General features: G+C 44.8%; 1 protein-coding gene across 2 annotated transcripts in view; it reads left to right on the plus strand.

The window, feature by feature from the left end:
• Positions 1–1,676: 1,676 nt before the first annotated feature.
• LOC144722271 (dystonin-like) overlaps positions 1,677–24,079 on the plus strand; it is a 42,295-nt gene continuing 19,892 nt past the window's right edge. Inside the window, exons 1-14 of one of the 2 annotated variants that reach the window (XM_078600365.1) lie at positions 1,677–1,796; positions 2,033–2,243; positions 3,100–3,205; positions 5,674–5,825; positions 7,581–7,947; positions 9,381–9,509; positions 11,032–11,109; positions 13,405–13,566; positions 14,351–14,452; positions 14,874–14,969; positions 15,552–15,677; positions 16,853–17,005; positions 17,610–17,764; positions 19,349–19,475. In XM_078600365.1, the coding sequence (XP_078456491.1) occupies positions 2,104–2,243; positions 3,100–3,205; positions 5,674–5,825; positions 7,581–7,947; positions 9,381–9,509; positions 11,032–11,109; positions 13,405–13,566; positions 14,351–14,452; positions 14,874–14,969; positions 15,552–15,677; positions 16,853–17,005; positions 17,610–17,764; positions 19,349–19,475 (1,893 nt within the window). In that variant the 5' untranslated portion in view covers positions 1,677–1,796; positions 2,033–2,103. The other variant, XM_078600366.1, reaches the window with a different exon arrangement.

Consider the following 24,079-nt stretch of genomic DNA (forward strand, 5'->3'; position numbering starts at 1 on the left):
CTGTCGAAATGGAATTCGTTTAATTCCTCCGTGGTGGTCACGGAATAGATTTGCCAATGCGGCATCGCGGGATCAAGCACTGAAAGGGTAAAAAAAACCCCGAATATTTGCACAATGTCGACAGATGGCGCTGCACCAAACACACAGCATAAACTTGAAGCAGATAACGAACGCACCAGGTACTGATTTGAGGCTGAGTCGACCTAGGGGAGCCTCAGGACCGGTTCAGATAATCGTCAATGGGTGTTGACCGTGAGTGGGAATCGAACCGGTGTAACAGGCCGTAGTGTACCCACAGGCCGTAGTATACCCGGGGTTCAAACGGCCTAGGCTAGATTATACCCGGGTATTTTATGGCCTTGGCCAATTTACACTCTGGGGTATATTATGGCCTGGGCCAAATTATGCCCCTCTAGGCCAAATCATACCCCCATGATAGTAATAGTGTTGAGCGATATACACACGAATTACTAAAATTTTCCAACATTTTATTTAAAACTGTAAACACATAGACTTTGATTGCTTCAACCTGAAAATGTTTAATAACCCTAACCCTAAAAATGTTTCAATTGATCAAATTGAGATTCTTACTTCCATTTATACGCTTTTTAGATATCGATTGAAGTTCGTTGTCGGCTGTTCTCTGTATGGATAATTGCCTTCGAACTTTCACATGGGGCATATTCTGGCCTGGAGGGGTATCGTCTGGACCAGTCTAGTTTAAACCCCCGGGGGGTATAGTTTAGCCTAGGACACTTTATCCCCCCGGGTATACTCTGGCCTGGGCCAAACTATACCCGGGTTTAATCGGGGCAGGGGTTATTTTAGCCTTTTACACCGGCGCGCTAACCAATCCACTACCGCTCCCCACTAAAACATACACACATGTACTGTAGTCAATACAAAGAGTGTGAGCGTACTTGTTTAGGTAGAGGCTTTTAAGTGTTCTCATTTAGGCAAAGAAGGTTTATGACACATCCACTCTTGGATTAAAGACTGCTCCACAGTATGTAGGTCATGGGCTTTGCTTAGCCATAGTTCACCACGTTGGTCAGTGCGGGTTGGTGAGAGACCCATGGTTTACGTGTTACACGCCACCGATTTTAGCCATGGTCAGGAATTCAACTCAGGTGGTCGGGTTGATCATAGAGTGCGCGGACCGCTGCGCTAACTCCGCCACAATATAATTACCTTTGCTATGCGCCATCACCTAATTGCATGTAAGTGCATGACTAGGTGCAATTTACGGGGCTGTGTTTTTAAGGTCTCATTATGCCATTCGCAGAATATTATTTCATTCGCCCATGATCCGCGCCTCGCCCGAGGGGGTGGTGGCGAGAGGCGAGTGAACCATGACGTGAAAGCAAAGGAATCTGTGGTTGACTTAGCAGCAGCCAAGACAAAATGTTGTTGGCAATTTTTTTTAGCACCGACAAAGTGAACCTCAAACCTACACCAACATCAATGTTCCTTCGCAGCCACCACCTCTCCTCGTATCGTGTACAGTCGCGATAAACATGTCCGACTGCAATTCAAAACATTGTTGAAAGTGCCTTCAAATAACGAGCCCGGTTGCCGCCCTGTCTCTCTCTGTGTGGGGGGGGGGGTCAAGGAGGAGGGTGCAAGGAGGGAGACGTGGGGTGCCTCGAGGCGGCAAGAGAGAACTTGTCGGGACGGTTCGAGCCACCCACCCACTCACTCACCCGTCCGCCGTGGCGGGCGGGGGGAGGGGAGGTGGCTTTGTGAACCACCACCCGTGGCTGGGGTGGAGTTTGACGCGTGAAAGGCTATCGCCGGTGGGTGTCAGGTTGTCTGCGAACTTTCAGGGGCCACCTCGCCCTACCCCTTCCCTGTGTCTCGGGCTTGACGACGCGAGCCTCTTCCTGCACCCGCAGCAGCAGTAGGCCAACTCTGCCGTTTTTTGACCGGACATTTCTGTTGTTAATCATCATCATCATCACCACCACCATCACCACCACAGATCATCAGCGTTTGTGACGTCACCCCCACCCACCTTCCGTGCCCTGTTCAGTCACCCGGTAGGTCCTACCGCTGCGCTCCGATCCGTCCTGCTCGGCCAGAGTGCTTCGAACGACCGCCCTCATGCAACAGCACCCTGTGGAGATGGGGCTCCCGCCTCAAGGGAACCAGTTCGGCGCCTACGACGGAGACTTCCCCCGCTACGCCGGCAAGGGCGGCAGCCTCCACTTGGCCAACTACAGCAGCAGCACGAACACCGCCAGGTGAGGGTGGTGACGGCTGCCGGGCGGATTGGCGATGGCGTTCATGGCAGTATTGAGTTGATGTTGGCGATGGTGTTCATGGCAGTATTGAGTTGATGTTGGCGATGGTGTTCATGGCAGTATTGAGTTGATGTTGGCGATGGTGTTCATGGCAGTATTGAGTTGATGTTGGCGATGGTGGTCATGGCAGTATTGAGTTGATGTTGGCGATGGTGGTCATGGCAGGATTGAGTTGATGTTGGCGATGGTGTTCATGGCAGTATTGAGTTGATGTTGGCGATGGTGTTCATGGCAGTATTGAGTTGATGTTGGCGATGGTGTCCATGGCAGTATTGAGTTGATGTTGGCGGCAGTGGCTTGACTTGTGCGTGTTTGTGGTTTGCGCAAAAAGCCTTCGCGGATTTGCATTACGCCGAGAATCGCAGTGAGTGCGCGTGGTGCTGTGTTTTTGAGGTTGCGATTAATGCGACGTTTAATTGTGCCGCTTGATATAATTAATTAGTTAAGAAGCCAAGCTAGAACATATGCTCTCAAGAATAGTTTTGCTCATACATTCTTCATCCTGTACATGTTTATTTGAAACATTACACTTGTACAGTATCCGTGCAACCACTTTTAGTAAACTACTTCCTCAGTTACCAAAACTTAAGTCGAAGGAAGTTTGACATATTTTTGGCTGCTATATTTTTCTAGAGAGCGTACCCCCCCCCCCCCACATCTCCGATCAGCACGGTTGGCTACGTACGGCGCGAAAGAAGTTCATTATGCATTTAGCGAGCCCTCGGCACGGACGAATGTAACCGTAGCCGCGTGATGGATGATGCAGCGAGCGTGCGGTGTGGCCATTTCTGCGCAGGTCCAAAGGAAGCCTACCCAAGGGTTCCGGTCTCCCCGTCAACTTTCAAATGGAATTCTCCAAGTTTGAGGAGCTGCTGAAGAGGCTTGACACCAACCTGCAGGCTGTAAGCTCCCGCACGGGACGATTGACATATTTCAAGTCTGCACCTGCCCTTCCCGAGTCGCCCTGTGCTAACGCACACCTGTCACGACTCACGTCGATATTGTAGTAGTAGTGCGGGCTGTGTACAGTGCCATCATAAATCAAAACATGGGGGGGGGGGGGGGTGAACAGTGCACATGGACGAATCGCGTCATGCAGCAGCATGGGCCTGTGTCCACGCTATGTTTTATCCCGATACGGATTAATGTGTTGATTTGTTTTTTTTTAATCTCTGTGATCATGCATACACCTTAATATGTATGACTGTTGGGCCTCATCAGAACAGAGATAATCGTAAACGTGACCTTTACCAGAAGTCGGATTATCCTCGTACCACGCTATGTTTTATCCAGATACATATGCTACGGGCCCGCACTTTCAAGGGCCCCGCGCTAAATGCTTTCAAGCTATCAATTCCAGTTCAGTGATTCTGCACTTGCTCTATTACTATAGTACTATAGTACTATACTGCCTTCAACTTTTATGAATGATGGTTAGCGATTTGTCGTATTATCTGGCTGTATAGCAAATGAAAAATTACAATTTACTGTGCAAGTAAAAAATGTATGTGTTTTAATATTTACGTGTTTTTTTTATTTAGGGCCCCTTTATAACATATGCTACAGGCCCTGGATTAGCTTCATCCGGCACTGGCCTTTACCCTTTTGATAACGCGGATGTTGGCGTCTAATATTTCGGCCCTACACACCTGTGTCTTGATTTCCTGTCACAACCGTGTTGTATTTATTATACACGAAGAGCTAGTCTTCAAGGGCTCTCACCTGGTTTTGAATAAAGGAACTGCGTTTAGTTTGATGTCCTTCCCCGAGCACCTCCGATTAGCACGGTTGGCTACGTTCGGTGCGAAAGAAGTTCAACGTACGGACGTACGTACGTGATGCAGTACCTGTGGTTTTGATGCCCTTTCATAGTACAGTACTTCCTCGCCCACATTGTGGGTGTGAAAACAAGGTCGTCACTCTTTGTGAATCCTTTTTTTCCATTCTTAACATGGGATTGACTCAAAATAGACGAACTGTTGATATTGGGTGTTTTTGTGCATGGGAAACATCTCTGTTGCAATATATGACGTAACACATTCGTGTGGCTTTAGCACACATTGCGATCATAGTTTGTAATGATTAATAATGTGTTAACCGTTAGTAATTGTATTTTTTAAACAATCCAATGCAAATTGGATTTATATAATGTCTAAATGTGATCCCATCTCAAGACGCTGTGGAGAAACGGCCATTTATTTTATAGAGATAGAGACAGTGAGTCATAGGCAGAGTATTGCATTCATCTTATACAGGTAGTCCTCTACTTACGATGGAGATGCGTTACAACGACCCCATCGTAAGTCAAAAATATCATAAGTCGAAGATAGCTTAGCCTACCCAGGAGTCTTAAAGAATGGTGATAATTTAGCAAAACAGCAATTTACCGTACCGTACTGTATAAACTATATACTGTATGTATTTATTCATTACAATATTGTATTGCACATTAAAATGTAAAGTAAAAAAACAAGGTAAATTCTTAACCGACCTATAAGAACTGCAATTTAATAGAAAGTTTTTTCAGGAAACAATCCTATCTGCTATAAAAACTTTTAACATGCATTGAGAGTGAGGCATCACCACACAAGGCGGGAGATGCGTACATCCCGGCAGTGTCCCAACGTACAGTATCGTACCTCGTACGCTGCTGCGTTTGCCTGCTGCGCAAATTAAAAATATTTTACAATTTTGTCGTATCGCTATCACCATCGTAAAATCGAAATATCGTAAGTCGGACCATCGTAACTCGGGAACTATCTGTATACCTAATTTGTTAACGTTTGTTATTGGGTTGACTGATGAACCAGCATTTGCCGAGTCACTCCAGTCACTTACTCATCAGTGGTCAGTCACCGCCCTTATTACTCTTCTTTCACTCTGACCATGGCTGCTATGCCTGTGAAGGGCACGATCTACCAGACTGACTTTGTTCCTCTCATTCACGGTTGTTGTTCACAGTCGCCACACTGCAGATTAAAACACTTCTCTCCGCTTCTTCCCTCGCACTGCTCAACTTTGAATTCCCTCCCGTCGTCTCAGGTGTTCCCCCAAGGCCCTGTAATAACCTTGCTCGCTTTAAGAAACGCATGAACTCTTTATCTATTGCAACCTTCATAGCGCTCTTCGTTTCTGTGCCACTTGGCATTTTAGGGCATTTGGGCCCTGCGCTCGACAACTGTGATAAAAAAAAAAGCTAACGTAAAACCAACGTGCGGTTGGCTACGTACGGTGCGAAAGAAGTTCAACATACATACACTTCTCATTCATTTATTTCACCTTGACTTGTAATTTTTACGGTTTAATCGGGTGAGAACTCAAGGGATCAGGATACTGTGGTCTCACAAAAATGTTCATTTTCCCCCGACAGGATCTGCGACGCATGGACACAGGTCACCAGCCATGGCACATCACCGAGACTGACGAATACCTGATGCAGGCACAGCGCCAGCTCAAGTGGCTCTCGGAAAAGATCCAGCTCTACGATACGCGGAACCCTGACTCCAACGCCCTGTACAACAGGTACATGCAGCGCGGCCTTACGCCACCAGCCTGGCATCCCTGAGACACTGCCAACTCGGTGGCGTTATTATTATTTTAAATTTTTAACGACAGTGTCTGCTCGAGGGCAAGGCTCTGGGGTGAACTAAATAGAAAGGAAATTACCATTTCTATATATAATTGGACGACCAATTATATAACGGCCTGCGCGACAGCTTGGATTATTATTGCGCAGGCAATTTAGTGTACTGTACGTGTAAGATGATGCCTGCCTTTATATAACGTGCAGTTCGCTCCTGTGATGATGGATTACTCTCGGTTTGTATGGTTCTGTTGGGGGTAGAGCAGGGGGCGCAGTGGTCAGCACACTTGTGCCGTGAACCTGGTGACATAAGATTGATTCTCAGTCGTGGCTGGCGTATTTATCTACAATGGTCTCTGAGGCTCTTGACCAACCATCACTGCCTCAAAGAATGCGGAGGTCAAAAAACTGCGGAGCCCTTCATCCAGCAGTGGATTGACAAATAAACCGTGAATTGTTTCACGATTATCTGAATGTATGGAATGGTTTGTGCACCACAACTATTCACTGCACGCATGTATACGGAATCAAAATCAATTTCCCTAGGCACTTGTGTTGAATAAATTTGCTAAGTGGTCTGGAACTATAAATTATGTTCAGCTATGCGCTGTGTGTTTTAAATATTGTACTTGCAAGCCAGATAAGATAAACTACCAATTAAACTAGCGTGGTAGAATATGATCAAACAACTTCCATGATCGAGGTGGTGTCGGTAGGTCTTCATCCAGCAGTGGATTGACAAAGGGCTGTAAATTATAATCCGTTTCATAACAGTGAGAACACAAGCAAACTGTAATTGATGTCCACTAATTTCACTTCCATACAGTGCATATTTTATTGCCCTGCCAACAGCAAATGATTAGGTGATGTAAATAATTGATATCGTAAAAAAAAATTCGTGATTGCTGCATGTGCATTTTACGCTTCACGATTGTTATACTTCACCCCTCAACTGCCTCCTGTTTATTCGTGCATTCGCCCAGAGCAACGGTGCGTGGATATAGCTCTCCGATGTGTTTATTGGTCGCACTGCGTGCTGCTCGGAATGATGTCCGACGTTTCGCTCAACGTGCCGGGAGCCCATTTGGGAAATAAAGTTGGGGAAATTATTTGGCAAATATGTCACGTTTTGTTCGCCGCCACGATGTCTGACATTTCGCTCAGATATCGCTCCAAACAACACAGGGTGCACCCCGCAAACAGAATCGGAATCATGATTTATCCTGGATAAATCCGATGAGCTATTAAGCTCTTTTTCACAGCTGTCCAGTGGGGGTGGGTCAGAAAGTTACAACAAACAATACGAAAACACGATTGGAGTGCAAAGTATAGAAAAGGTAATCAAATAATTAAATATAAATACGTAAAATAGATAAGAGTATCTAAGTGCAAATTGCAAAAGTATATCAAGTCCTGACGATTTTCAACCCTAAATAACAAACTTGGGCAAGACAGAAAAGCAAAGTGATTTGTTTACCTTTTCTATACTTTGCATTCCGATCGTGTTGTAACGTTCTGACCTACTGGACATCTGTGATCAAATATCTTCATAGCTTATGGATTCTTGCAGTATGAATGCATATTTTGATTCTGAGCACAACCGACAATACCTTTGCACTGCAGTTGTACGAGGATTTGCTCCTACTGCTGCTGCTGCTTGACTCGCATCGCTCCTCTCTCTTTTGGAATTCCAGGCTCGTACAGCTGCAAGACGAGCTCCAGGTGATGGGGCAGTACCGGGCCTCGCTCAATCAGCTCCCTGACGGCGGGGTGCAAACGAGCAAGTTTCAGCAGAATTTCTCAGGCCAGCAGTCCTTCACGTGCCCCCAGTGCAATGTGCAGCCAGGGCTGGGCGGGCAGCAGCTTCAGTTTTCTGGCTGCGAGGAGCACGTGGTCGTGCGCAACAGCCAAGTCGTGCAGGAGCAATTTCAGAATCTGGGTCTGAGCCAAGCGTCGGGCAAGGGCAAGCATTACAACGGCGTGAGCGCGGTCTCCAGCCAGGAGGCTGCGGGTCACCTCCGCTCCATTAAGGACCTCCTCAGCTGGGTGAACAGCAAGGAGGTTGGTTCCATTTAAACAGACTGAAAAAAACACAAAAGAATCCACACAACCCACACAACCCACCCGCCGTCATCAACATCGCACACCAATCGGAGCACTCGGAAATGAGCCAGATCTTGGCGGATTTTTTTGAGAATTATTCACAGTTGATCCTGGTGAGTGTTTGGATGTGAGGGTCGCCCGGGAATACCAGGTATTGGTTTAGGCCAAGGAGGGGCCCAGGAGATGTCAGTATAGCAAGAGATTGAATCTATTTGTGTGGAGCTGAGCATCGGTCCATCCTATGTGTGGATTTTCTCCGAATACTCCGGTTTCCTACCACATGCCAAATGCTCATTAATGAAATTAGCCAAACATCTTGATGTAGCAGGACCCGGGCACCCCCTTTACCAACTTGTACTGACCATTCTGGTGAAGTATAGTCAAACAGCCCCTTTGACCAATGTAATGGGGGTGGAGGTGACCCAAGGGCAGTACGTTACTAACACACAAATATGCTTTTGTACATTACTCACTATATATTTGCTTGTCGCAGAAGCACTGTACATTGCCTTGGAATGCATTGCTGTGTGCATAATGTGTGTACTTTATAGGCGCTTTCAACAATGTCAACAGAGACAATTAAATTTCGATTTAAAGCTTTCGTGACTGCAGGGATTCATATTCTTGGTTCTTTCGGTAAAGTCACGTAGAAGGGAAATAATAAAATTATAAAAATTAAACAAAAAAATGATCACGACGTTCCGAAAGAACCAAGAATAAGAGACAATTAACTTTTGTTTGCAGAGTGCTTTGCATAAGATAAATGCCAAGCGTTGTAATACCTGCATGTCCAGACCCAGCTCGCTCTCTACACCCTATATGCGATCGCAATGTGGGGGCTGGGGGGGTGCAGCTAGCGCACACGTGTCCGCCTGAACGTGCCGAGCGTCAAATGTGTCGCATTTTTCTTTTGGTGTCATTTGCAGCGCGGGCGGGAATAGAAGCCAAGGGCTTTTTACTGTTGAGAGTGTTGCAATCACAGCCGCCATCAACGAGCAGCTTGTGCACTAAAATTATAAGTGCAGGCAATTGGGGATTTGATTTTCTCGTCAAGGAGCATAAACCATCACGCGAACTCCGGTCATTATCACAGCAGCGGCAGCTTTTAGCCATCCGTCAAACAAAGACGGCCACAGCATCGTGCGTTTTCAGATGCGCTTCTGCGGCTGTCTCCGATATTTGGAAGCCACTGGAGCTATGCACTTTTAAATCTAGGTTTAAAACTAATTTCTTTAGAACTTCCTTTTGTGTTTAGCATTTTGTCCCCCCCCACACCTCCGATTAGCATGGTTGGCTATGTACGGTGCGGAAGAAGTTCATCATATGTACATACATCTGACAGTCTGTACAATGCGTTGTCGTTGACATTGAATGCTGTGCGATGCTTTCAGGACCACTTGAGCCGCATGGTGTGCGCTAGCGATATGAACAGCGTTGAGTCGCAGCAAAAAAACTTTCAGACCATGCAGACTGCTATTGCTGGCTTGGGAAGCCAGGTGGACAGGGCAAACGAGCTGGAGGTAATTTCCTAAATCATTATCTAAGGAAGTAATGGCTCATGAGTTTTTGTTGTTGTCATACACACTTTGCAAAAAACGGGGTTAATCATTAAGTAGATTGCCTGAAACAGAAAAAAATGAGCCGCATGGGATGGCTAGAGGTGTTTCTCTCACTACTCTTAGGATGGTCCTGAACCAAAAGAAAATGCTTGAAAAACGTATTCCGATCAATTGGTTCAGTATTACAAGTGACCCGAATGTTGCATGTCAAATTACGCCAACTTACCATCAAGAGGTGCTCTCAATAGATCCCTCAAGTGGAGGCCCTTCTGCCAGCAAAGGCACAATCAAGAAATTGCTAGAACTACGGCTTTTATATTCACCTTAATCCATAATGTAAATATGTAACATCATAGTTAAATAGTTAACATCCTTAATTCATTTTAATCTTATGAGCTGCCATCTGAGGCAAGGGTTTAAACTAGCATCTTGACATATACTTCACATTAAGGCTTTTTTTTATGCCACTCTTGTAATGCACATCATTGTAAATGTACTGTAGTTCCATGCCCATTCACAGAGGTGACCTCGCAGTGCAAAGTCATTACCGATGTGGACAGAAATGCACACTTTGAAAAACGCATTCAGAAAATAAATGCTTGTGTCTGCAGCGTTTGCATCTCAGCGGTCTTTATGCTCCAAAGTCCAAATATTTTAACAATAAACTGCAAAGCAGTATAATTCTTTTTTTGGCGTACATAATTACGTACATAAAACTATAAACCCTTCATCTATGTCCATGGTTACATTTGTATTTAGTACTGATGTAGGGGATCTGCGAGCCATCCTCACGCACTCGCACTCAGCATAGCACACCAATCACACGCACAGGTAATAGACGAGACGGGGGTCACACGGACTCGGTGTGCCAGACGGAGCTGTGTATTGGGAACGAGGGTGGAGATGGAGGGTTTAAAAGGGGCTGTGAGACGCGTGTTCGGGGTTGGTTTTAGGAACGAGTGTGGCTGTGGGTTGAAGAAACAAGTGCGTAACCAGTCTCAGACTCCTCTTCACTACAATAGCTCGAATGCGCCTCAATCACCCGTCCCAATGCATTCCTTCTTTTTGGCGTGCATTTTAGTCCGTGGTATTATTTATGGATTGCAACAAGAACAAGAGGCATTCTAACACAGGGCATGCACGAGCGCCACTTTGTTAGGGCTGGCACGCATTGCGTCTGAAAGAGAACATTGCAACCGCAGAGAATGAACACATTGTTGTTTATAGCATGTGCTAGAAATGTGACTGGCATCCTCCACTATGTAACGGCTGTTACATTAATACAATTAATAAGAATCATCTAAAATTAAATCACTCCTTATGTAACATCAATACTTTATTGCGGTTTTTACAAACTAGATAATAAATAACATCAGCCTACAACCTTACAATGGTCATTTTCAAATTAACAAACACCCCCTTTGAAGTCCTCTGCTGGAATGATTTACAACCTTTAATATCTGTGTCTGATTTATTATTTCAGTCTAACATGCCACCAGAAATGAGGGATGAATATTGTGACCTTTTGCTGAAGCTCAACTCAAAATACCATAACTTACTGGTAAGTCACATTTATACCTTGCCCTTTGTACTCGAGTTACTTATTGTTTCGCGAGCTAATGGGCTGATTTTGTGTGGTTGTTATGTAATTTAAAGCAACTGCTACTTTTGAGTCATTGTCAATGCCTAAAATAACACAACAGGAGGTTAGTATTTTAATGACAGGTATGATGTATGTGCCGAACAAAAATACATGGACAATGGGAACAAAAACTGAAGAGTGCATGAACAAGCAATGGGGAGATGCAGATCGTGATTGAAATTACATTGAGAGGCAGAAAGAGGAACGAGTGGATTAGAGAACGTTCAAACTATTAAGAAGGCAAGTGGGCTTGGTCAGGAAAAGTCGCTGCAAGCGATGATGTGAGACGGTCAAAAGTAATGACAGAATGTCAGCCAGAATCGGAATCTTTATTTATCATGGATAAATCCAATGGGCTATAAAGCTTTTTTCACAGATGTTTAGTAGGGGTGGGTAAGAAAGTTCAGTAAACTATGAAATGGAATGCATTCAGAAGACATCCTCCGAGGAGATGGAGTGACGGAGTCACCTCGTGTGTATGTTAGGTATCGGGTGGATGATTACATTCTAGGATCCTGAGAGATGGCGGTGGCTTAGCGATGCCCTCATCCGGCAGTGGGTTGACCAAGGCCGATGATGATGTGTTGATCAATAATTGTGGGAAACTATTGGTAATTGCCAGCTTAAAAGAGTGATGTAATTTATAACTGCTCGTGTTAAGTTTTAGTTTAGTGGACATTTAAAAAAAATTGTGTCTAAGTGTCTAACAAAGCCAATGAATGCCATTTTTAGCGTATAATAACCCTTATTATAACGGGATAGCAATAATAAGACATAATGAGTGTTAATAGTGTTATTCAGACTTTATTTGAAGCTTTCGTGACTGCAGGAATTACTCTTTGGTTCTTTCGGTAAAGTCACGTAGAAAGAAAATAGATTAAATGCTGGGTCTTTCTGTCCCCTGGCCGTCCACACGGCCGTCCACACAGCTCTCTCATTGAGATGCTAATTTCTCTGCTCCAGCAGACCCACCTCTCTCTTTGCCCCCCCCCCCCTCTATCTCTATTTAAGGCCTCGGCACAGAGACGTTGGGTCTCTGTGTGTCTATGTTGTGTGTCTCTCTCTGTGTGTCTCTGTGTTGTCTCTTTCTGCTTGTGTGTCTGTTTGTGTCCCCGTGTCTGTGTTTTGTCTCTCTCTCAAATTTAGCTAAGTTCTACCTGATGACGACTGCTTGTGTTGCAATCGAAACGTCGTATTCTGTTATTTAATTTATTTTATTTCTATGTGACTTTACCGAAAGAACCATAGAGTGTTATTCAGCTTTCATAGGTATGCAGCTTACAATTTTTTGTTTATTTTATGGAAAGTAAATAAAAAAACATTAAAATAATACACTACAATCTGGTCCTAATTTTAAATACTACAGGTAAAATAGCTGTTAAAAATGCATACATACGTACATTATTTCTCTACAGTTCTGTTGTTGCGTTTGTGAAGTACGTTAAATCCTTAACCATGAACACATTCCACAAATAACACAACAAACCTTCTCTACCGTCAAAAGTTTCTCATCATTGGCAAAGGACAGCTGGCTATACTTTACTCTCCCCTTCCTCTCGGGAGGTAACGCATCCAAGGGGATGTAAAACCACGGAGATGGAGTGTTGACTCCAGATCGTGCAGGGTTGCTCGGCAAATTGTTCTGTCGCAGGATCGCAATGGATGACGATAGCTTGGGGGTTAGCCTTCACCTAGCAGTGGATTGATCATGGCTGTTGATCACAATGATTAAAGCCTAGTACTGCACAGCGAATAAGTGTACGGGGACATGTTATTTGATTTGACATTTTGCATAGCGCATATCTGTGGTGCACAGGTCATTGCATATACTGTATATATAAAGTGGATTATCTTATAATCATTAAATTAGGTGTTACCATTTGTCAATCTGCTGCTGGATGAAGGACTTCCCATGATGGGGGGCGCAGCGGTGGCGAGATGTTAACTCCCTCACCTGCTATGCAGGAGGTTGTGGGTTCGATCCCTACCCTGACGTCTGCTGTATATTTTGAGTTTTTTTGTGGATTTTTGTCAGGGTCCTCCGGTTTTCCCCTCCACATTTGGAGTCAACGTGACTCAGAGTATTTGGCTGCTATAAATTTCCGTCTGATAAAGCCGCTTCTTTGAGCTATCATTTATGATGGGAGGTCGCTTCAGAAAAAGAGCTACATAGCTCAGTGGGCCTTTGAGGATGATGATGATTGTGTGAAACAGGAATCCTCTGGAAGACACATCCAGCACATGAAGGATCTACGCAGCTTCATGATGCAGGCTACCGAGGAGCTCAAGTGGCTGAACCTGCGCGAGGAGAAGGAGCTCGTCTTCGACTGGAGCGACCGCAACACCAACATGTCGGCCAAACGGGACGCGCACGCGGTGAGCAAACCTGGGGTCGCAGTTCATGCAAAGAGTGGAGATTCTCGGGACTTTTTTTTCCAGGGGCGTTTTCGCATTTGAGATGTTTGGCCAACTCTGTTATTGAATAGTTTTACACATGACTGGAGCGTCCAAAGAGAGCTGGCGCTTGCAATGGGATCAAAAGACAAAGAAAAGATCACCGTATAGCCTGGTATAGCCACAGACTGTCGGGGCAAGCACGATTTTCAAGCAATCTATGAAGGCCAGCACGGTGCATGAGGGAGTGGTGCTGCCAGAACGACGCCCAGCCGCCTCTTCCCCCCAGTGGTGATGTTTACGCACTGCACCGGGTACTTAGGGCTGAGCCGGCCAAGGGGAGGCCCAGGACTTGTTCAGATAAGCACAACTGACGTAAGCGGAAGTCGAGCTCTGGTCATCGAGTTTGTAGCGCAGTGCGTTGACCACTGCATCACACTGCACCCCGCAAGGGAAAGGCACACACATTCACACACGCACTGTAGCTCAGCGACTCACTCTGCGTAGGTCACCTCATAGCCCTGCAGGTGGGTATGCAACACAACAACAACAGCCACCATTTGCCACTAAGTGGCGGTGACATGCGCGCACGCCCACACACACACGATAATCTCAGCACAATCCAATAATCTGTGCTCAAAAGTGCTGGATCACTGGTGGACATCACAATTATTTTGGAACAGGTCATCTGATGCACACCATTGGGAGACCCTCATCCAGCAGTGGGATGAAGCTGGCTGATGAGGATGTTGTGTTCCTCCTGTAGGAGCTGCAAAAGGACTTGGAGAGAAAGGAGGCCGATATTGACCGCATCCAGAAACTTGGCGAGCAACTCCTGAAAGACCACCCAGCAGCCGAGACTATCGAGGTGACCCCTGGGGACTGATAACAACAAAAATCATCCTCTTATCCATGGTGATTTGTGGGAAGGAACATAATGGATCTTATTATCCACAGTGTTACTGCGCAAAAATGAACTCCGTTCATCCGTGGTCAAAAATTGCGTACAATCGTAGGTGATAGGATACATTTACCGATGAACTCCTTATGTCATAAAAGATTTGCAGTTAAATTGAAAGCCAATTGCGGATAATAGAAAGAATATCATCACGGGTAACAGGATCTTTCGCAGACCCGGCAGTTTTCACGCTGAATGGGAGACATGGGTCATAGGGTCGCGGATGAGAAGAGTTCTCCTGTATTTTGTTGTGACACCACGCTCACGTTAATTGACAGTCCGTACTGCCTGGCGGAACGATGCTAACATGCTGATTTTGTCTATGTGAAAGGCGTACATGCAAACGCTGCAGACACAGTGGAGCTGGATGTTACAACTTGTCCGCTGCATTGATATACACCTGAGAGAAAACACAAACTACTTTCAGGTATGTTTCCACGTCGGCCACACCTTTACTTGCGTTTGTTTATGGTCACAAACAGCTTTAAGCAACCACTCCTACAAATTCCACAAATTTAAATTGCTCTCATCTTACACTGGCCTACACCATGTTTATTTAAGCAACTTGTACCAGGCCTCTGTTCTGTGTCTTCACATACATGTAAATATATATTTAGTCGATTGCCTATTTGATTTACAGATCAATATTATCTAGAAGCGTTTTATTAAGGAAAAACACTGTGGACCAGTTGCAACCGCCTGGGTCTCGTCAGCAGTCAGGCTTGTTAAACAAATGCTGCCGGCTTACCAATTGTTAATGGTAAGAGCACTGCATTTTAACTATGGTGCCCTATCCTTGCAAGCCAAGAGGCCGATGGACTAAACATACCTTTATTTATAAGACAAGACACAGATCAGAATTCTAGTTATATATGCTTTTATCCATAATGCTTCGACAACAACAACAATGCATCACGAGTGTAGACAATGTGCTTAACATTTCAGAATACAAAACGCCAAAGTATGTGTTTTTGGAATTCAAGTGGCGTGTTTGTGTTTTATTGTTTAGTTTTTTAAAGATGCCCAGGAGGTTGATAAATACCTGATGAGCCAGCAAGAAGCAATAAAAATGAAATATGTGTGTGACAAGTCTACAAACCTGGACAAACTTGATATTCTTCTGAAGTCTGCTATGGTGAGTATTTCTGTACAGAGATTGTAATGTCCCTTTGCAGACATTAATTACCTATTTGTTTACTTCAGAGACGTGGCTTCTCATTCACTTTTTATTCAAGTCAAGTAATTTGGTAAGTCAATAGGATGAATGGAAATGTATTCGTTGGTCCAAAAAACACCGAGCCTACTCGCAAACAGGATCAAGTTATCTCTAAGCCCTATATATTTATCTATATAAATACATTTTTTATGCAGTGGATACGTTTTAATTTGAAATAAGTTATACGTGACAGATCCTGTCCAATCATAGAGAGCTATAATCATAAACAAATTGTTAATGACGTTTAAACTAGTATCACATGATGGCAGGAGTGGCTGGTAAATGTTGTACGCCTTCTGGTGTCATCTGGCCCTACACCAATGGGGACTAGGCTCTAAAGAAAGCCGTCTCGGGTGTGGGCCAATCAACTTCAAGGACAGTGCATATTATTATCCTTATCAGAGTTGCTTCTTTTTGTTTGCTTTATTGACTACTTGTGTTGTGGTCATTGCAAACATGATGCCTTGAATAAAGGTGTCAGTTTTGTACCAGTTAAAAGGGTAAAAACCTACCATTATATTTTGCCACTGGTAAAAGAGATCTCATAGTGTAAATAATTCCCTATTAAAAACAAAGCAATTTACTCAACTTATATGAACACTTTTATTTGAATAATCCAAGTATTTGTCACTATATTATTATTGGAATCCCAGTGATAGAGACTTGGAATATACAATCTTATTATACAATTTCCATAGCACCACAGAAAACATAGCTTGTGCACCGAACTTAAATGCTGAGATGAGGATTTTAAGTTGCATATCAAATAAAACATTTCAACAACAAAACTTGATTTTATTGCATAATGCTGCCTTTATCATTCGCTTGGAATGCTGGCATGCAAAGTAGAACCCATGGACACGATGTTCATTCGTTATGGTATGAACACCCATACTTATTATGATCTCACTTGGTCTTTATAATTGGATGCAATGTGCTACTGGAAAAAAAAAAGAAAAACTGCCTGTCCCTTTGTCTCCGTGCCAAAGCCACACAGGATCCAAAAATTGCATGTCACCTCCGCCTTTAACTCCCGCTGCCAGGCATGCCTCCGTGGAACTTGGCTTTCTTCGTGTGTTGTGCCCCTACGACAGGCCGAGAGAGACGCTTTGGCAGATTACAACAGGACCGTGTTGAACCTGATGAACCGAGCCAAGACGGTGGTGCAGTTGAAGCCCAGGGATCCGCAGAATCCGGTCCAAACGCTCATTCCACTCACTGCCCTGTGCGAGTATAAAACCGAGCAGGCAAGTGGGGGGGGGGGGGTGGGTCTCGTGCACGGTCGGATTGTTAAGAGCGTTGGGGTGCGAGCACGCACCGGACGCGTATCGCGTAGCCAGAAAGGGTCTGTGTGTTCTCTTGGTATGGCCTGGGACTGTTTTTGCTGTTGTTTTGCTGCCTTTCCCCAAGCTTGGAAATTGATGTACTAATGCAATTTGAACTTATATACTTCATTTGCATTTATTTACTTACTTTGAGTGATTTTGCTTACCTTTCCTTTTTGTAAAAAAAAATTCACAACTCGTTGCTTGCTTAGTCTGCTTGACGGGAGGTGATTTGCGAGGCATGGTGATGTCATTGGCATCAACGTCAGCCATGTCACACTGGGCGTGTCTTGTTAGGGGTTTCCTGCGTACGGGAGGCAGGATGTGGATGCGGCCACGCTTTTCAAAGGCACTCATTTAATCGACCATAGGAAAAGTAGTTGACTGCAATTCATCGTCAATTAATCAATTTCATTGACTAAATATCCCGGCTCTGGAATGGCAAGGTATGGCGCTATGATTGCCAACTTACCGCACTTCGCAGTAGCAGCAGGGTGTGACTTGGTTTGTCCTCCCCCTGGGACAGGTGACGGTCTATCCCAACGACCAGTGCCTCTTGAAGAACAACTCCCACCGTACGCGCTGGAGGGTCGTGGCTCCGGGTGGTGGAGAGATCACCGCTCCGTCTGTGTGCCTGCTTGTGTCACCGCTCAACAAGGAGGCCATGGACATCGCTGGCTGGTAAGCATGAGCACAGCCTGCACGCTATTTGACACAGCACTATCGTCATCTTGAGTTTAACACATAGGATTTTGTGACCAATATTATCTACAATAAAGGTTTCTTGGATTAGATTCACATAAATATAAATGTGTCGTTAAATTCGTCACCACCAGACGCAGATAATTAGTAACGTTTGTCAGTAAAAGAAAACGTACCAATTAGTGATAGGATCACAGTGATAACATCACCATTGCGATATTTAACACCGAAACAGGAGAACTTATTCACAATTCTGGCTAATCGCCTGATGAAGCTGGTTGTAATCACTGGCGAAACATAACAGTACTGGAATTGTAAATGCTGCGGGTTTACTCTCCAACACACCAATGTGCTGAAGCAGTAACTAACTGGGCAATTTTTGTTTACGTGACAAACCTTGCTGTGTTGGATGGTCGCAAGTTTAATGACACATTTATATTACACGAACAAAAAAAACCTTTATTATGGATCATCATCTTCCTCGTCAACCATTACCCATCCACTGCTTGATCAAGGCCTTCCCCAGTCCATCGTTGCATCTCTCACGGTTGTGCGAAATAACATCAGAACCTTAGAAGGGTTGTTTTTGGAGAGTGGGGTCCATTCAGTCAGTCTAGCCCTTTAGGATGAAAACCACAGACAAGCTGAGAGACAGCCAGAAACTGGTGCCAATGATCGCCTGCTGTGAATTGCCAGTAGGTGTTGGGGGTGGGGTGTTACTTTTTATGTATAATCTTCATTGAGAAACTTGCGGTATATTTTTGAATTTGGACAAGTGAGGCTGGCATACAATAGCCTGCTCTTGCGAAGGACGTTGCGGGATTTTTTACGTCCAATGAGAAGTAGAAGGTCTTACGGTTGCTGCAGCGGCATTGACCAGTGCGGCCGCTGGATTTGATCCCCCGACCCTCTGCAACAAGCGGCGGTCGTGCTATACCGCTAGGCCAATCGATCAAGCGCCTGCACACGGCTGGTGCCATCGCTCCGTCTCGCACAGCGTTGAGCAGCTTTCTTCTGTGGGACTGGTGGGACCTGCTTCATCCACACCACCCACAGCTCACTTTGATAAGGATGCCACGAAAATATACCTCGTTAGTGGTACAATATTCCTTCAGAACCCTTCTGTACCCTTTCTCTGCGATGTCGACGTTTATAGTCTTTTTGTTGTTGCTGTGCTCGCGCACCAGCACCACCACGGATCTCGCTTGAAATTTAGCCGGGCAACTGGCTAAACGGGATGATCTGTGTAACAAATGAAATAAACTGAAACTCAACGTGCTGGTTTTTGTTTTCTTACCTACTTGCTAACAATCAAATGTATTAAAAAGATGATATTAAGTTTAAGTAGTAAATGTATAATGGAGGTATTTTAATATGATGACACTTCCGATTAGCACGGTTGGCTATGTAGGGTGCGAAATAAGTTTAATGTATGTACATATTAGAAATGTACATGTAATATAAAGGCATAAAAAAAATCTAAATTGTGATTCTGTTTTACAGACCAGTTAAGAAAAGGTTTATCTTAAATTAAATTGGTATCTTGTCTCTCCGTCCATGCAGCATTGACCAGGTGTATCAAGACAACTTCTCCCTGTGGCAGCACGTCATCACCAACATGAAATGCTTGATCATCTGGCAGTGCCTGCTTCGGGACATGGAGCGAGTGAGGACTTGGTCTGCAAGCAAGGTACACATGTGGTTTCGAGTTATCACAATTGTCGTCATGGATGCTCAATCCACTGCCGGATGAATGTCCTCCCCAGGCCATCACTATCTCTCACGGTCTCGCCATGCAGAAATCCACTAAGCAATTATACAATGGGCTGATTTCATCACTCCCGCTCCATGGTGGGCGTCCTCTTGGGTGTGTTTCTCTCCTATGACTGCCGCTCCATTGTTAGTCTTGACCACCAGGCATCATCCCTTGGGGTGAAGTTTTTTTTTCCCTGCCCAAGCCCGCAATAATTTTCTTAACAGTCAGTGCCTTCCAGCAATAGTAGTGCATTATTTATAAGCAGGTGAGAGCAATGGCGGAGCCAGGATTTTCGGGTAGGGGGGGCAATCCCTCCAGTAATGAAAAATGATACGATTTGTTCGAAAGTAAAGACTTGTCCCTTTCTTTTCATTCAACGCGTGTGCGGCGATGGCGCAGCCATCGATCGAGGGTCGAATTCGAACCGTGTGTGATCGGCACACGCTCGCTGAAGGTGAATGCCTTCAGGGAAGTCGTGTACTGTATACGCAACTGCGCACAATTCTGAGTCACTTATAACTGCTTTGCCATTACTTATTGCCAATTATGGACTCAGACTATTGTCCTATCATCTCTGGCACGTAATAATATGCTACACAGTGGCAGTGGGGGTTGCAAAATGCCAATTTATTACTAATAAACCCCATTGATCGAAATCCCTAATTTCGATCGGATCATTGGGGGGGGGGGGGGGGCACGTGCCAACCCCCCCCACTGGCTCCGCCAGTGGGTGGGAGCTGCCTCTGAAGTATAAATGTCTTATTTTCATAAAAGCAAGTATTTACAGAACACATTTCAAGAACACATTAACCTACAGAAATGAGGATTTGCCAGACAGAGAAACCTTGCATTGCACCTAGCATTATGCAATAATGCAAAGTTTAAAACCAAACTTAAAATACGAGCAAAAATATCAACACAAGTGAGATAGGAGGTAATAATGAAAAGCACTGCTATTTACATTGCCCGGTACATAATAAAAACAGAGAGAATGGCTATTAAACATACCAGAGATGTGATGAACAGATAATGTTGTGGGAGGCAGACGGCAGTGCATCAATCCATTGTTGTACTGTACATCCATGCATCCACATCCAGGCTCCCCACCTTCATCAACCAGCACTGACCAGCGCGGGTGAAGTATGATCTAACAAACCCCGTGATTTGCACGGCATGAAGAGACCCTCATCCAGCAGTGGATAAACAAATGGGCCATACGTGTTTGTCGTTCCATGTGTAGGATTCGTACTCTCGTTGTCTTTCTCGTCTCGTTTATTCACGCATAGAGTTCACACCTCCTCCTCATCATCGCTCCGTGTCTCTCCGTTCGCTCCGATGCACAACCCGCCATTAACAACACTCCATGTCTCCCCGTTTCTACCGTACACTGTATTCTCTCTATCCACTACTACCGTACACTGTGTTCTCTCTATCCACTGCTACCGTACACTGTGTTCTCTCTATCCACTGCTAACCGTACACTGTGTTCTCTCTATCCACTCTACCGTACACTGTGTTCTCTCTATCCTTATCATATCTATCCCTGCTCACTACTGCTCCGTCTCTGTCCCGGGCACCAACCACTCCAGCTCCAATCCCAACCAAGACTCCCGTCTCTCCATTACGCTGTGCCCTTTATCCCCGCACCAATCAGTCCCAATCAATTATCTCATCCCCCGCTTTGCTACTCGCCCCCAGGCCCCCAGCCTCACGTGACCATGTTATTGCCGCCAGGCCGGCGCCGGTCATTAGCCACTCACCCTCCTGACCAATCACCGGCCTGCGTCCTCCGTCACCCCTAACACCTGTCGCGTCTCTTAACGACCCCCCCTTTGATGCCACGACAACAACAACTGTGTCCTCAGATGCTCCCACTGTACTCTGCTCGCTTGCCTAGCAACAGAACGCGTGGCGCGTGATATTTCAAGTCCTACACATGTGTGAAGGGCATAGTGAGAGCTGCACAGGGCAAACAGTGAATGATCAGCGGTGCATTGCAGTCTAAAGGAAATGCAATAGGACCTCTATATATATATCTCTAGCACCTGCACATATGATAACCACATAATTTATCTGAGCAGAAAACACTCCTCGGTCCATCTGGCCCAGTCATTTGTTGATCACTCAACAGGACCGTATTCTTACAGCATACTGCTATTAAAATCAAATATATGGCCTCGAGTTTCCTGGCTGGCTGCTGGCTGGGCTCCTCTCCACTCCGACAGTAACTCTGTTGTTAGTGGCCGCTGTGGGCCGCTGCCACCAAAACTAACTGGGTAACTGGCTACACACACGGCATTTTTCGTGTAACAATTAAACATTGAATTTAATTGAAATGGCGGAATAAGTTTGCAAGGCACAACATAGATAGAGGAGGGAGTAACGAACACAGAAGACTGACGCTGTTCATTTAATTTGCTCTAACTTTTGAGTTTGTGCTCCGATTAATGTAATTCTTTTCACCGGAATATTCCTTAAATCCTAGGGAGTATAAGAAAATCTCACAATACATTATCCTAGCATTTTATTAAAACATAAGAAAATCGGATTACTTTTAGCCCTTCGAGTACTGGACTGTGAGAAGAGTATGAAAATTACAGCTGTCTCTTTATTTTCCATTACAGAGCAACGGGTTCTCTGCGATAATAATACATGTAATTACCCGAAAATTAAATCTCATCGCGGCGGTCCACATCCGGCCGTGAGATTAATAAGCAGTCCTGCAGTAACACTAGGAGGAAGGCGATCCCGTTGTCCTTCCCCGCACACCTCCGATTAGCATGGTTGGCTATGTATGGTGCGAAAGAAGTTCATACATACGCACATGCAGCATAAGCCTTTCCAAGATCCGTTGTTTTTGGGTTTAGGCAAACTTCGACGGTGATTGCGCGGTTTTCGAAATGCCTTCGATCAGCGTGTCTCGTGCTTCATGTTGTGTTATCATCGTTCTTTTGTTTTTAACTTCCACCACCAGCAGTCACATCACGGGAACATGTCACTGCTCGGGGCTGGCATTAAACTATTGAAGTGAGAGTGGAAAAGGAGCGTGTGTAAAGCAGTCCTGCGAGCGTATATTTTTAAGTTGCACATGAACCCTCCAACAACTACCTTTAGTCATAAATATGTATTAATATATTGATTGATTGATATTACAGCTGAGGTTTTGGCACACTGCGCTACAAAACCAAGTGACCTGAGTTATATTCCTGGCTATGGCTAACGTCAGTGGGGAGATGTATCTGAAACGGTGCTTGCCCTGTCCCACTCCATTCATTCGCCAACCCGCAATGACCAGTGCGGTGAAGTATGGTAAAAACGACTTGCGTGACCGAAAACGACATGGGGGGGGGGGGGGGAGTCCTTTGTCCCAGTGGTGGTTTTGACAAAAGTGTCAATTATTCTGATATATTCTCCAGAAAGTTACTTGCAGTTAAATGTAGGATAATTGCAATGATGGAATAATTTATTACACCTTTTGACAAATTAATCACGTCCTTTTTAGTGCCAACGCAACGATATGCCTAAAAACGTAAGTCAGGTCATGACGTTCAATGCTTTCATGCATTGTGCGGACATTGAAACGAGACAAAGCTAATATGAGACGTGGCACTTTGTCATGTGCAGTTTAATTCATGTCATTTTAGGTTTAAAGTCTGAAAAGGAAATATATTTAACAGATACCCAGATATTAATGGTATACACCAAGTGGTATATTTCTAAATTCAAGGCGAGTTGTTATGGAATGTGGACTATGGTGTTGTAAATGACAGGTAGGACTTATGGATTAGGGTCGGCATATTATTGGGGATTTTGCAAAAAAATCCCTAATCCCCCGGGCTGCAAGTAACAATTAAACAATAGGGCAGACATGAAATAATTGGTGTCATTATGGCCATGGCAATCAGGTGAACTATTGTGCTGCACAGATGCCTGGCCTTCATTGATAATAAATTGTGCGTGGATGATCTGAACATTGTCCACTGTTGAGCGATGGGATGATTTTCCATGGGCTGTGAAATTACACCTCAAAATGTGAACGCTTTTATTTACTTCCCTTCCAGCCACTGACCGTTCCACTTGCTGACACTTTGTTTTGTTACCTTACTCTGGGTTAAAGGATTAAAATGTGTTGTAATTTTTTTCAGTTTGGCAATAATTGTTGTTTAAGTTATATGGATTGCAGAGACCTATTTTTACCGTGATACAACTGGGAAAAGCAGCCGATAGCAGATCATATCACATTCTACCACACGCTCATACATTATTCCGAATAACCTGATTCTATTCTATTCTATTTTTTTTATTTATAAAGCGCCTTTCACCAAGGTGCTTGACAATGCTTATCGACTATGGTACAAAATGGAAAGATAAGGGGATGGGGTAGTGACTAGAGTGGAGGGAGCGGGGTGGAGGCTGCGGCTCGGGAGCCATTTGGGGCAATAGATGGTGCTGGTCGGCCTGGTCGGCGTGGCAGAAGAGGAAGGGAAAAGGCGAGTAGAGAAAAGAGATGGGACGACCTGAGGGCAGTGCGAAAGGAG

This window comes from Lampetra planeri, chromosome 14, assembly GCF_965212315.1.
Source record: "Lampetra planeri chromosome 14, kcLamPlan1.2.h2, whole genome shotgun sequence".
Classification (NCBI taxonomy): domain Eukaryota; kingdom Metazoa; phylum Chordata; class Hyperoartia; order Petromyzontiformes; family Petromyzontidae; genus Lampetra; species Lampetra planeri.